Raw genomic sequence first — 15916 nt, forward strand, 5'->3', positions numbered from 1 at the left:
GGGACTTTTCGGAATAATATCGAAAAAAAGAATACATCGAAGTTGTTAAAAGTGGAATAGTATCAAAAATCCGAAAAGCAAAACAATCTCGAAATGGCTCAAAAGAGAATAATATCGAAAAGTGACTTACCGAATAATATCGAAATTGTGAAAAAACGAATAGTATCGAAAATTTAAAAAACGGAATTAGATCGAAATTGTGAAAAAAAGAACAATATCAAAAAGGGATTTTCCGGAATAATATCGAAATTGTGAAAAAGGGAATAAAATCGAAAAGGGACTTTCCGGAATAATATTGAAAATGTGAAAAAAAGGAATGGATTCAAAAATTCCAAAAGCAGAATAAATAGAAAGGCCAGTTTTTTGCGGTTGTGAATTAAAGAGTAGTAATTATACTGTATAATTGTATAATTTATACAATATAAAATTAAAGTTCGATTAGTAGAACAAAAAATATTGAATGTTGTATTGTTGGCTATTTATAAAATGATTTAAAACAAGATGTATTGATTTATTTACAGCTAATGTCAACAAACCATAAAAAGTTTAAAGGATAAAGTTATTTGTAAATACTCAAAACTATATGCCAACTAAGTCATCTGTTATATGTGCACAAAAGTTTCAAGAAGAAATTACTTTAAAACAAGCCTTGTTTTAAAGTATTTTTTTCTTGAAATTTTATGATATAAAACTTCTTTGTTGGTACAAAACTCCTTGTTACAATTCAAGTAAAGCAGGCTAAAAAATCCTGATTAATTAAGCAAGAAGAGCATGCTGAAAGATCCTTTTTAATAAAAGATTATAAGCAATACCCACTCTTCCTCCAATTGTCATAGAAAAATTACTATTACAAGTAGTCATCTGGTCATTCTGTTTCAGAATGTTTAACATTGTAAATACTAAAAAAATATTGAGCACACAACTTTAAATACATTGCTGCTACGATATGTAGCTATCAAATGTTAAAATTAATTATATTTTATTTTACAAGATGCTATTTAATAAAATTTTCATACTAGAAGTTATTGAGGTTATTATACAAGTTGCTGAGAGCCTATATGAAGTTTTTTTACAAGAGTTGTCTATTATCTTTACATAATTTTTTGTAATAGTCATAAAAATGCCCTACATATCGTCGGGGATAGTGCAAAACCGCGTAACTAGCATTGGCTAATATATTTGGATATTATTAATTTTAACAACAAATATCTATTGTTGACATTACAAAAAACATGAATAATTTATACTCTTTATACTAAAATGAAATCAAAATCTGTTAAAATAAAAAAAAATTTGAATTTTAAACTTTTCCAGTAAAAAAAATGTACTGTAGATACAGGGTATTTAAAAAAAAATAAAGTAGAAATCACAAAATACTAATATGTATGCATTATTTTAGTGTATACTTCCATGTATTTAAAGCATACATTATAACACCATTAAAAATTATTTGGAAAAATTTTTCCTTGCTTTTTTTATCGAAAGCACATTCTGGTAATATTTACACAATATAATATGCAAAATCATTACTCCAAATTGGTCCAAAATGTTGCAAAATATCTGTTTAATATTTAATGAAATCTATTTACAGAAATATACAGAATACTCTGACCTTTGAACTAAAAAAACTTAAGTCTGAACTTTTCAAAAAAGGTATATGATAGAAAATTGTTAAGAACATTCATTAAATAATAGGAACATTCCGTCGATAATAAAAACTGCCTCAGTTGTAAAAATTTATAGTAATTTATTGAGAAATGAAACCATTAAAACTGTGACTATCTTTTAAAATTACTAGCATGATTTTGCAATCATGCAAGTAATTTTAAAAGATTTAATAGATTGCTATCAGAAGATAAAAATAACTTTAAAAAAGTTTATTTTATGGATTTGTTGATTTACTTTAAACTATAAACGAGAAGCCATAAACTGTCCAGACTTCCCCTATTTGAGTATACTTTGTTCAAAGATGATGTTACAGTTAAACAGGCAAGTATTTTAACAGCAGATTTACATAAAATCTCAAAACTTGCAAATAAAGTGTTGAATCCAGGAAAATTTAAATAAAATGATAAAAACCTAAATTTTAAACAGCTATATTGTGCATTGAGGATAAAAATCTAATACAAATCTGTGTGCTCCTTTGCAGTTGTGAAATATTACTTCTTATTTAAAGGTCTTTTGAGTTACGATTATAACTGTGTCGATAATTTAGGTCAGTATCAATAGATGAGTGGCATTAACTTTTGGTCACTTAAAAGATATTTCGTTGTGAGTTACTAAATTTTTATTCAAAGAATGACGATTTTAAATAAATTAACAATTTAATATATAAATTCAACAAATTTTTGACTCCAGTTATCCTCTTTAAAAATTTACCTATAAGAAGTAGTAGAGAAGTCATCTTCCATATCACAGGTTAAAAGGAAAAAGTTCACAAACGGTTAGTAAATGTTAACAGGTAAACAATATATTAACAATTTATGTTTGTAAATCTTTTTCAATTTTAGACTTTACTTTTAATGTTATTATCAATACTGATTTGTCATTCTGAACAGCTGCTCAGTTTGTTTTGAATTTATTTTGCGTAATAAAAACTTACTTTGTACTGAGCATGTGATACATAGATGAGAGTTAAGGACTAAAAGAAAAGAGAAGGGGCAGTGACCACATACTCATTTCAAAAATAAAAGATACACACCACGGGGATTCAATCCCAAAGCCATTCGCCTAGAACTAAAGGCATTAGATAATCGAGCTTCAATAAGTGTTTCGGAATAATAGTGCTAATAACACAAATATTCAGTAATAATACTAGGAGAGAATATTTTATAAAAATAGAAAAGATTTGGATTAAAATATTGCGCTCTAAGCATTGTACTTTCGCTTAAAAAAAATAATATAAAACATGTAAGGTTACAGATAATAGTGAGGGTCACTGTGTACTTTGTGTGCACAAGCGTGTTAGGGCAAATTTTTGCTTTTAATTTGTTTTTAGGTTAAAACTAAGAAGAAAAATTTTCTTCTTAGTTTTAAAAAGGTTTGGTAAAAAGGTTGATAAATAAGAAGCGTTATAAAAAAATTTGGAAAATTATCTTACATAGCTTTGATGTTTTGAAAAAGATATGATACTGCTGATAGGAATCTCTCAGTTGTCCAAACTCCGTCTCGAAGGTTTTTCTCGAAACAACGCATTTTTTCAATTGCACTATAGTCGCGTTGGTCACGGCGGACTGGCTGATTGCAAGCAAGCTGTTGAAGCTCTTGAATTGTATGCACTATTACATGCTGATTAAGCAATTCCATAAACTGCCAAAATCCTCTATGCCGATTACCCATGTTTGTTTTCAGACGTCTATTGAGACCTTCTGCATTGTTATTGGTTTTGTGATTCAAGCCATAAACACTGAACCCATGTGGGGTCACTATATTGAGCCAATACCTCTCAAAATACCTTTTAAAACCAAGTAGTTGGCTTTTGAAAAATTTCACACTTGGGGCCAGGACCCATGACGTCAAACTTAGTAGAGCCAGCAAAAAAAAAATCAGGAAACTAAATAAAAACCTATATAATCAGAAAGAGCTCGTCAAGCGGAACAACAAATATGCAAAAACCATATGCTGAAAATGTTTCAGCATATGGTTTTTGCATAACTTTTGTTAGAAGTTTTGTTAAGTTTTCTTAAATTAAATTTGTTTTAAGTTTAATTAAGTTTTAATAATTAAATTAAGTTTTGTTAATTAAATTAAGTTTTATTAATTAAATTTGTCAAAAATAACCAAGTTCTGAAGCCAGAGTTACTAAAACACGAGTACTCAAAAATTTTAACCAGAAAGACAGATGATAAACAACATTGTTTGTAACTGCGTCACTTAAATTTCATATACCATTTAAACAGATAAAAAATGCATTTGTGTTAACTAACGAAATTACATTATTGATTGTTTTTTATCCCAGGCGGAGTAAGAGTAATTGGAAATAATTTAATACCGTTTTTATATAAAAAATTTATTCTAATAAATTTGAACATTTTAAATTGTGTGTCATTCTAGTGTTCAAAATGTAGGTAAAGGGGAAACTTTTACTAAATCATTGAAAAGGTTCAATTATGGATGATATTGGTCCTCGGCAAGTGGGACAATGAGGTGTGTTGCTTTCCTGGACTTGTTGAATGCATGGCTGACAAAACAAAAAATGTCTGCAAGGCATTACCAAAGCATTTCGTTCATTGACAGTGCAAACAATGCACTTTGGTGACTCTGTTGAAGTAGAAGTTGGCAAAGGAAGACTCTCGCCAAGCTCGTCCATTAAGTTTTCATCCAAAGCATTAAAATTGTTTAAATACTTCAAATACAATTTTCCATATTTCATTGAAAAAGATAATCAAATAAAGTTAAATTAATTAGTTTGGTAAAAAGGTTTGGTAAAAAGGTTGATAAATAAGAAGCGTTATAAAAAAATTTGGAAAATTATCTTACATAGCTTTGATGTTTTGAAAAAGATATGATACTGCTGATAGGAATCTCTCAGTTGTCCAAACTCCGTCTCGAAGGTTTTTCTCAAAACAACGCATTTTTTCAATTGCACTATAGTCGCGTTGGTCACGGCTGACTGGCTGATTGCAAGCAAGCTGTTGAAGCTCTTGAATTGTATGCACTATTACATGCTGATTAAGCAATTCCATAAACTGCCAAAATCCTCTATGCCGATTACCCATGTTTGTTTTCAGACGTCTATTGAGACCTTCTGCATTGTTATTGGTTTTGTGATTCAAGCCATAAACACTGAACCCATGTGGGGTCACTATATTGAGCCAATACCTCTCAAAATACCTTTTAAAACCAAGTAGTTTGCTTTTGATTTTGCCACTGAATGTTGCAATCTCAATAACTCGAGATCCCCAAGCAACCAAGATCTTGTTTGCAGGAAGGAGACAAAGTGCCATAACTTTTCATGCCCACTTCTTTACTTGAATTTGGTGGCGGTATTCCCTCTGAAGACCAAGAATTGCTAATTGCTTGGTGATTGCATTTTCAAAATGAAACCTAAAGATAAGAATTTAAAGGAGATCATTAATTGATAACAAACTATGAGAAACTTTGATATGTTGGAAACTGGGACAAAGTAATAACAAATTATTAACTTATACCTGCAACCATTTACCAAGTTTTCACTCCAAGTTGTTCTTAGAGCATTCTGTAGTCCTCGTTCAAAATCCGACATAATGGTGGCTGGAGAGAAGCCTAAAACTTCTTTTATTTTGAAAAAAACAAGCTTATATAGAGCCTCGGATTTGGATGTCATTAAAGCACATACAACTGGAACAGATGTGCCCCAAAGGTGAGGGTTATCAGGATCAAAATTTATCTGATCCTCATCTGGAATTGGATCTTCAAGCACTGCTGAATACTCAACAGAAAATATCAAGAGCTGATACCACTTGCTTTCCTCCATGCGTGGTGTCATGCTGGAAGTACAATAAATGTAACTATAACTTACAACTGTAAATAAAAGTGTTCTACCTAACGTTTTTAGTATATCAATTTTTTTGTCTTGTGGCTGTCAATTAATTACATAAACAAATAGAGGGGGTTCTGAACTTTTTTGACAATTGTTGACAAAGGTGAGGGGAGGAGGTCAAATAAAGTTGACGTCAACTATTTTACTTTACTTTATTTAATTTCATTACTCAAAAAAAGAGGGGTCTGGGTGGTGGGTGTCTCTGGAAATTTGACAAATTGTTTATAAGGGGGAAGGGGGAAGGTAAAAATTGCCAAAAGTTTGTTGACGTAATTAACAGACAGCCCCCTAGATAAATTTTCTTTGAAAAAGTAAAATGCTTCCATATAAATACCTGAATGTTCCATCAACAAAACACACTTAGGCCGATTTCGCCTTGTTAATGACAAACATATGCCCAAACAGCAATGCTACGTTGTCCTGTTCTGCAACTGATCCCAAGAAAATGTCTCCATAGCGACGACATTCTTTGTCATTCAGAACTTTAGCAGCTTCTTTTGGTGATTTTGGGTTCGAGGGCTCATTTAGCCTTCTCCTTTTCTGAAGACTTGGGATAATTTGAGGAAAACTAACAGATTCAGAAACAACTGCAGGAAACTCACTCTCAGTGTTTTGAAAAATTGAGCGCAGGTCTTCAGATGTTGCTTCTGCTTTTTTTTTCATGGTACTTTTAGCAAGCAGCACTTCAAAATCTGTTTCTCTTGAGCTGCAACTGTGAACAGTTGTAACCTGAAGTTTATCTTTATGAATAAAAGCTCTGCCTTTGCAGTTCATTCTTGTAAAAAAACGGCACTTAAGATGCAGTTTATCTTTATAAAATTTATCTTTAGTGTATCCAAAATCACCAGACCAAAAAACTTTTAAGTTTTTTTTTTCTTCTTCAGTTTCACAATAATTTTTTAAAAAGTTCTCTAACGACATTTTGGAATATTGAGTTTTTTAAAATTTTTAAAATTTCAACTTTAAAATTGAATTGAATTTCATTGCACATGCAAATTAAACTGTTTATTGAGCTGCAAATTAAACTGTTCATTTAAACTGCTGTTCTCCGTTGCAGATAACTAACTTTGTGTAAAGTTAATGCGATATTTAGGTGAAAAGTTAGGAAATATTCATCGAACTCTTAAATAAGTTTCTTATTGAAAAGTGACTTAGTATTAAAAGTTTCTTAAGATTTTTTCCTAGTAATAGTTTTTCATACAAAAAAAAAAAAAAAAAAAAAAGTGTGATCAGAAAATCACATTTTCGATGTTAATCATTAAAATAAGTTTTCGATCTTATTCTGTTTTTATTGTTTTCGATATTATTCAGAAAATCACATTTTCGACGTTAATCATTAAAATGAGTTTTCGATCTTATTTCGTTTTTATTGTTTTCGATATTGTTCCGCATTTGTGAATTTCGATACAAAAACTTTTCGATATTAATCTGAAAATCACTTATTTGATGTTAGTCATTAAAATAAGTTTTCGATTTTATTTCGTTTTTATTGTTTTCGATATAGTTCCGCATTTGTGAATTTCGATATAAAAACTTTTCGATATTAATCTGAAAATCACATTTTCGATCTTAATCATTAAAATGGGTTTTGGTCAGTTATTTTTCGATCTTAATCATTTTTTCGATCAGTTAATTTTTGATACTATTCCGCTTTCCCTTTCCTCAAATTGAGATATTTAAGGTTTTATTAGATTTAGCGTAGAGAAATCCCTACAAAAACTAAAAAAAAAAAAAAAATATATATATATATATATATATATATATATATATATATATATATATATATATATATATATATATATATATATATATATATATATATATATGTACAAGGGTGTACCCTCATAGCCATCTGGTGGCACAACTCGTTTTCTCCAAGGACAACTAAAATTTTAAAAAAATGCCTGTCAGTAGCCTGTCAGGATGACCAGACAGTTTGTTACTCATAAAAGTATGTTTATTAATAAAACTATATTTTGGTCTATAAAGATTTTATTCCTTACAATTATTTAAAAGAAAACTTTAAAAAGCATTTAAAGTAGTTCAAGGGTTGAATTAAGCAATCTCGAAAAGCAAAATCCAGAAAAATACCTGGTCTTCAAAATTTTAGTTAATGCAAAACCATGTAATTTGCTTATTAAGGGGCAAATCAATTTAAATTTGTTAGCAAAAAAGTTATAAAAAATAAAACAATAAACTTACGAATAATAGCACTCTAGTAACTAACTTTACAATAATAAAATAACTTAAAAAGTAATAACACTATAATAGTGCTATATAAGTTTGTTATGTGAGAATGGGGTTGAGACCATTGGCCCTCGGCCTAGTAACTCACCAGACCTCATACTAATTAAAGACTGTTGGAATCATCTTAAAAATGAAGTCCATGGAATCAACTTAAAAACGAACTAAGACCCTCATCTTTGGATGATCTACAAGAAAAAATTATGGACTCAACTTATGACTCCTGAATATTTGAGAAAGTTCATTTACTATATACCTACCTGCTTAGAATGCTAAAGGACATCATACCAAGTACTAACTTCAATTATTCAATTCATAAAACACTACTCAGGATAGAAAAAAATAAGGATAAAAAAGTACTTTTCAGGATAAAAAAAAGTGATGTTTTGACACTATATATTTAACTTACATTACATTATTTATGTTACCATGCGATTGTAAAAGCTGCAGAGATAAAATAGCAGAGATATAATCTAATTTTAGTAGAAATTAGCCAATATCTCTGCTAACTTGCTATGAGCTGATTTCTGTACTAGAAATCAGCTCATATCACTGCAACAAATATTAAGTCATTATTAAGTTTGGTAAAACCATTTGTTAGCAACCTATTGTAAAGTTGCACTTAAAAAGTAATAACACTATAGTAGTGCTATTACTTTTATAACGTATTTATAACTTTTATAATTCATTCTTTGCTTAAACAACATAAATAATTTATAAAAATATTTTTAACAGTTTTTACAAAATATTTTATCATTTCTAAATGAAATTTTAAGCCAATTGTTCACAAATTACTTAACTTTTTAGTAAGTAAATAGAGCATATCCATCTGCTTATTAAAAATATTGAAACTGCAAATAGTTAAACCATTGCAGTGCGCATTACCTTTTTGAATCTTGCACTGATATCATTTTGTTTAAAGAAAACAAATTTGGTTTAAATAGTTTAAACAGAAAGTGAACAAGAAAAAAAATTTTGTCGGCCTAATCTTTTAGTTATTTCTATAGATTTTTTTATGAGTTATTTTATTTTTATTATTATTTATTTACTAATAATTTATTATCATTATTATTATATTAAGATGGAAAGAAGTTATCAAAAAAATAAACAACAAATGTGAAAAAAAAAAAAAATCTAAATAAACTACAAATGTAAAATTGCATTTTTAGATAATATTATGAAGAAATTAATTTTTTTTAGCCGAAATTTCAATTTTAGTTTTGGTAAAATGTTTGCCAAAATGTCAGTTTGGGTATAGAATTAGTATAGGGGAGACCGGGGCTAGTTGGCTCGGTTTTTACTCTATGAGCTCTGTACCCCTAACAGTACATTTTTTTTTAAATATTAAAGTGTAGTCTTAAAGAGTATGGATTAGGGTATCTTATAAAATTTGCATTCATTTAAAAAAAAAATTTGTTGGGGCCTTCCCGCACCAAAAAAAAAAAAAAAAATTTTGCGCCAACTTACCCCACCACGGGTTATGTTGCCGCAAACTATAAAAATGATTATTAATGCACTATTAAGTGCAAAATTATTAGAAATTTTTTTTAAATTAATTTTTGCAACAATTTTATCCCAAAATTTAATATTACTTTTAGCTGGTACCAAATATTAGTCCGTATAAAAGCCAAACAGTAACCCACCTTTTATCTGTGGAAAAAAAAACTAAACAAAATTTTTTTTTAATTTTTTTGTAAGAATAAATATTTTCAATATTGTTAAAAATAAAAAAAATAAAAAAAATAATTTTATAAAAATAAATATTTTTTTCCATAGTAAATGCTATGAGCCAACTTACCCCGTAAAAAATTTGTCAACTTACCCCGAAAGCTTTTTTTTTAATAAACAGTCTATAGATCCTGAAAAACGGCAGCTTTGAAAAAAAAGTCTGACTGGATATAGTAAACTAATTGTGACTGGAACTTTTACAATAATTTTTTTTTCATACGACTAAATATTTTCTTTGTAAAGTAATAAGGAAGCGATGTTCAAAAAGTTACGTTTTTGTCCAAAAAACGCATAAATCTCAATATCTCCCATGCGCATGCGCGAATCCTGACAATACTACAGTGAATGATGAAATGGTCAATGAGGAAGTTTCTGAGTAATTTTTGTCACTTTCTGATGAAAAGCTCTAAAGATAAATGCAGTTCGTCCACATACCCCTGCAGCCAACTAGCCCCGGTCTCCCCTACTCAAAATTTTGGTTTACTTCACTTTTGGCATAACTTCTGTTTTGGTCAATCACTATAGCTCACGCAAAAAACCAAAGGCTCTCATAAAAAGCTGCTTAAGAGTCTTATGGCATACCATGTTTGATTTAAGAGAGTATTTTTCAGTTCTCGCAAATACTTACTCCTTCGAGGCCTGCGTGTATATAATTGTATAGGTATGTATACATATTTGGCAGGTTTAAAATACCACCTAATCATCATTATATTAAGAAAGTTATAAAAAGATGTCAGGATAACACCTCACTTTGCTTCTCATCAAACACTGTATATACATATATTAAACTTTCATCCTAATTTAAAATATACATTTGGTGATTGTGCATTCACTGCATATTTCCTACAAAAGTCATTTAACTATTTCTTTATAAAATATTATTATTTCTTTATAAAAACCTAATTAATAAAAATATACCTGAAAAACACCTATATTTCCTCCGATGTCACTGTGCAAAGTTTGCTTACTCTCTGTTCTTTCAATCTAAAAACCATCAAATTGTAAAATACAATACTCAAAGTATGTTCATATTATAAACATCATTTTTTATTAATAAACATTTTAAAATAAAATAAAATAATGGTTCTAATTAGAACAGAAAAAGACTCAAGGATTTTATTGTTGCGTTAAATCCAATAAATATTTTCAATTTAAATGTTACAATTAATAATAATAAACTATAAATCAAGAGAAACATTTGGCTGCAAATGTTTTCTATACAACATTTTTTTAAGGTGAATTTACTATTGAATATTATAAATTTGAGCATTATAAGGTTACTTTACAGCACAAGTACTTCCAAAGACACTTTGAAATCTGCTTCGTTTGCGACCAAACTTAATATCATAGAAATCAATTCTCCAATTCTCCAACCATAAAGAAGACTCAAAAGAACGTTGTCTAAAAATTAGAATTTGAAACTTTTTCAGTCTCTTAATAATAAATCAAAATGAAGTCAAATGAAATAGCTTTAAGTTTTTCTTACTTTTTTTACAGTAAAAATATTTTTAATTTTTATTTAAATGTTGTAAAGAATTTTTAGCTGTTCCTTGTCTTTTTAGATCAATATGTTTCTCTGTAAAGTGGCTTTGTTTGTCAAGGTTTGTGCTTCAGAGTTATAGAGTTGATTGTCACCACAATAAAAAGTAGGCTCCTTATTGGTTGTAACCACAATTAAAATTAGTGTTCTTCGTGACCTTGGGGAGGTAAATATACATATATATATATATATATATATATATATATATATATATATATATATATATATATATATATATATATATATATATATATATATACATATATATATATATATATATATATATATATATATATATATATATATATATATATATATATATATATAGATATATATATATATATATATATATAACTATATATATATATAACTATATATGTATATATAACTATATATGTATATACAACTATATATATATATATACATATATATATATATACATATATATATATATAACTATATATATATATACATATATATACATATATATATATATATATATATATATAACTATATATGTATATATAACTATATATATATATACATATATATATATATATACATATATATATAACTATAAATATATATATATATAAATATATATATATATAACTACGTATACATTTATATATCTATATATACATATATATATATATAATATATATATATAACTATATAATAACTATATATATATGTACACACACATTCATATATAACTACATATGTATATATTATCAAATATATATATAATTAAATATATATATATATAATATATACAATATATATATCAGAGTGTTAGCCAGCCTGATTGTGCCCCGTATAAGGGGGTTTCCCAATTGGTTTAAAATTCCCAAAGGTTTTTAAGATCATGGTTAAAAAAAAAATTTAATCAGTCTCAGATTTAAATTGTTGCGCTAGACTAGTAAAAAACGCAATTAGTACGCGCGACAAGGAATTGAATTAAGTTAATCAATTAAGAATTAAGATTGATTTTTTAATGTGAAAAAAAAAGTGTCGTCATTAACGAGCAAGATCATTCATTCAAAAGTTGAAAAAAAAATGTTTTTAATTTTTAATTGACGTCAGTTATTCTCCAGTTAAAATTGTTCAATGCGTTTAATAAATGATTTTATGAATTTATTTTTGTTATTCAAAAACTCTTTGTTTACATTCTTGCTTTTTATCTTAATTTAGGAAAGTTACAAATAAAATTTGCATATTAATAAATATTATAATATAAAATAAGTTAACAACGTTTTTATATTAAAAGATTTATTAATAATTTCGGTAAAATAAATTAGCTGGTAAAGTAAACCAAAAATAACAACAACAAAAAATCAAAAATAAAACTTGAAATGAAACGTATTGTATATGTTATATTTGCGTAAAACATAAAAGAAGATAATTAAATAATATTATAATACTACTCACAGTGGACCAGAGAGACCGCCAGGTTTTATGTCGTGTCAATTGAATCAAACCATCTTTATTCAAGAGTATTTTTAGTTGATATGTAGAAAAAAGGGTTTTTGAAATTAAAATAAGGTGCTAAGGGCTAAAAATGGGCCAAAACAGGGTGTTAAGTTTCCACCTACCCATTTTTTCAATTGATTATGATTGAAAATGTTATACTGATTAAAAATCATATAAAAACATAGGTCTGAAAGTTACTAAGAAGTGGTCTTTTTTACATTAGAAGTTAAAAATATATGAATTACAATATAAAAAACCAACTTCTTTTTAAAAATTGCTTTTTGCGCCTTAAAAAATTTAACAGAAATAAAGTAACCATTTATGGTGTGTGAAAAAACTGGTTTTTATTATCATCAATTGCTGAAAAATTTTTGAATAATTATTATATAGAAGAAATTTAGAAGCTGATATTTTTTAAACCATGGAAATAACACTAATTTATAAAAATATAAAATAAATGATAATTTTTAATTATAAAAAACGTTAACTAAAAATAACAAACTAGGCAACATTAAAAGTATAACTCTTTCGCATAGCAAATAAAATCCAGGGTGCGCGATTATATAATCGCAAAAAAGATAGCTTAAAAAGGGTTTTATATGTGGATATTGTGCTTTTATATTACTTTTCATAAATATATATATATATATATATATATACATATATATATATATATATATATATATATATATATATATATATATAATATATATATATATATATATATATATATATATATATATATATATATATATATATATATATATATATATATATATATATATATATATATATATATATATATATATATATATATATAATAGATCTAATTTATTTTTTATTATCTTAAAGATACCTATAAATTTATATTTTATTATTTATAGTATAATATCTTATATTGCAGATTATAAAAAATATAGCATATCTAGTTCTTTTTTAACTTGTTTAAATGGAAAATATTGTTTTTTAACGAGATGCTGTATGCTGCTGTTGTTGGCAAATGTTTGGAGCCAGATCAAAGTCTTTAAGTAGTGTAAATTCAACTGTAGAAGAAATGATGAAGTTGTTTGTTTATTCAGAATATTCTCTGGGTGTGTGCAGCTATCCTAATGTTATATGTTCTGGTTGTCAAAGAAATCTCTACCTATTAAAGGCTGGAAAACCTCATCGAGGTTTATGGGAAGAAAAGATTGCTAAAGTATATACATACATATATATATATATATATATATATATATAATATATATATATATATATATATATATATATATATATATGTATATAGATACAACCCGTAGATGTTGTCCGAAAGTTTTTTCCATATTTTGTTGACAAAAAGTAAAAATTAAAATGCAAGACCGGAATTTTTTTTTTTTATTAATTGAGAGTCGATGTAGCAACACTCCCTTGCGGGTCAGGCTAAAAGATAGTAGATGTAGCAGCACTCCCTTGCGGGTCAGGCTATTTTTCAGTCAATGTAGCAGCACTCCCTTGCAAGTCAGGCTATAAGATAGTCAATGTAGCAACACTTCGCGCATGATTTACAGTAAAAAATAAATAAAAATAAAAACATTTTATTAAAAAAATTAAAAATAAAAACATTTTATTAAAAAAATTAAAAATAAAAACATTTTATTAAAAAAAAAAAAAAAACATTGTTTATATTGTTAAAAACATTCAGAATGTTTTTAAAACATTCTGGTCAATTAAATTTGCGTTTTTGTGGTTTTTTTTAAAAACGATTTCTTTGTAATTAAATTAATGGTTTTTACTTTCGTCCAACACGCAAATGTTGGACGAAAGTCAAAAGTAATTAAAAGTGACGTATGTGTTGGCGTAAGAATCACTTTTTTTCTTCTGCTCTTCCCAAAGACAACAAACTATAGATCTATATATATATGTATATATATATATATATATATATATATATATATATAAACATATATATATTTATATATTTATATTTATATATATATCTATATCATTAATTAATAGCTTTTAAATTTGATTCAAGATTGAATAGAGGATGATGACAAGAACAGCTTCATCTTCAATAATTCATACCGAAGAAGTTCCTAATATATTAAACTCAAACGTGTCTTCCAAATTATGTAGTAGATGTTTTTCAACTGTTGCACAAGGATATTTACACAACTGCTCTTCTTTATCTGCAGTACAGAACCTGATCTTATTAGCAATAAGTCTAGGAAATTTGCAAGCAGAGAAAGTTGAATCTGGTATAATATCATCAGAAATGAAAACTGACAAAATTGCAAATGGGGAACAATTAATTTTGTCTTCTAGCGGAAACCCATTGACGATTACAGTTGGATGTCCTGACAACAAAGCAAAGAGAAGGTACATATATACTGTTGAGTACATATTTATCAAATGAGAAAATATTTTTTTTTTTTTCATTTATACCTAGGTCAGTAAAACAAGTATCTCTTCAGATGGTTAAGGAACTTCAAATAGTGTTAGAACTTTCCCTGAATAAAACAGTATTTCTATGGATGAAGGAGGTAGTTTCATGAAGGTCGTTGTAAATGTTTTTGATGTTAATGAAAATACTACTTCAAATTTATACTTAAATAGTGGTGTACAACGCTGTCAAATCCTCTCCATAGTTGAAGATGTGCAAGAATCAAACTTCAATTTAAGAATAATTTTAGAGAAACTGAATTTACAAGATGTTAAGTTTTTCGCAGCTTTTGATTTGAAATGTTCTAATGCAGTTTTTGGAATTTCAAGCCATGCAGGAAAAAAAGCTTGTCTTTGGTGTGAAGGAGACTCAAGAGAAGTTTGTGGTAAACTGCGAACGCTTGGAAGCCTTGACTATTGGTATCAAAGATACACTGTAGAAAATAGTTCAAGGAAATCCAATATGAAACATTTTATGAATGTGATATATCCAAGAATTCTCTACCTCTATGAAGATCCAGAAACACTAATCCAACATTTAGTACCTCCACCTGAATTACATATCCTGATAGGAATAGTAACTACACTGGGATGTTTATTAATGGATCTTTGGCCAGGATTTGATAATTTTTTGAAAAATAATGGTGTACTACAGAGAGGATATTAAGGTAGAGGTTGGGATGGGAATAATTCAAACCAGATACTAAAGTGTGTTGATGAGTTGGAAAAAGTTGTTTTGTAAGAATATCCTGATCTTGTGCCAATTGTTCAATGTTTAAAAGATTTTGAGGTTGTAAAAGATTCTTGTTTTGGTAGAACACTTGAGCTTGAGTATCAGCAGGCCATTCTAAAATTTAAGAACTCCTTTTTATCTGCTCAAGAAATTGCTGACATACTTGGGAAAAAACTTTCAATTAGTTGGAAAGTACATATACTCTTATGTCATGTGCAACCTTTTGTTGAATACCACAATTGTGGCTTATCTAAGT

The 15916-nt window shown here is 27.4% G+C and overlaps 1 protein-coding gene across 2 annotated transcripts in view; it reads right to left on the reverse strand.

Moving 5' to 3' along the window:
* Positions 1 to 15916, reverse strand: part of LOC100198115 (atrial natriuretic peptide receptor 2) — a 109473-nt gene that overhangs the window by 59737 nt on the left and 33820 nt on the right. For both annotated transcript variants that reach the window (XM_065793622.1, XM_065793623.1), the window contains exons 6-7: positions 10780 to 10894; positions 10412 to 10477 (exon numbers count right to left, since the gene is read on the reverse strand). In XM_065793622.1, coding sequence (XP_065649694.1) covers positions 10412 to 10477; positions 10780 to 10894 — 181 coding nt within the window. The remainder of the gene's footprint in view (positions 1 to 10411; positions 10478 to 10779; positions 10895 to 15916) is intronic.

The sequence above is a fragment of the Hydra vulgaris genome, chromosome 03 (genome assembly GCF_038396675.1).
Source record: "Hydra vulgaris chromosome 03, alternate assembly HydraT2T_AEP".
NCBI classification, from domain to species: Eukaryota; Metazoa; Cnidaria; class Hydrozoa; order Anthoathecata; family Hydridae; genus Hydra; species Hydra vulgaris.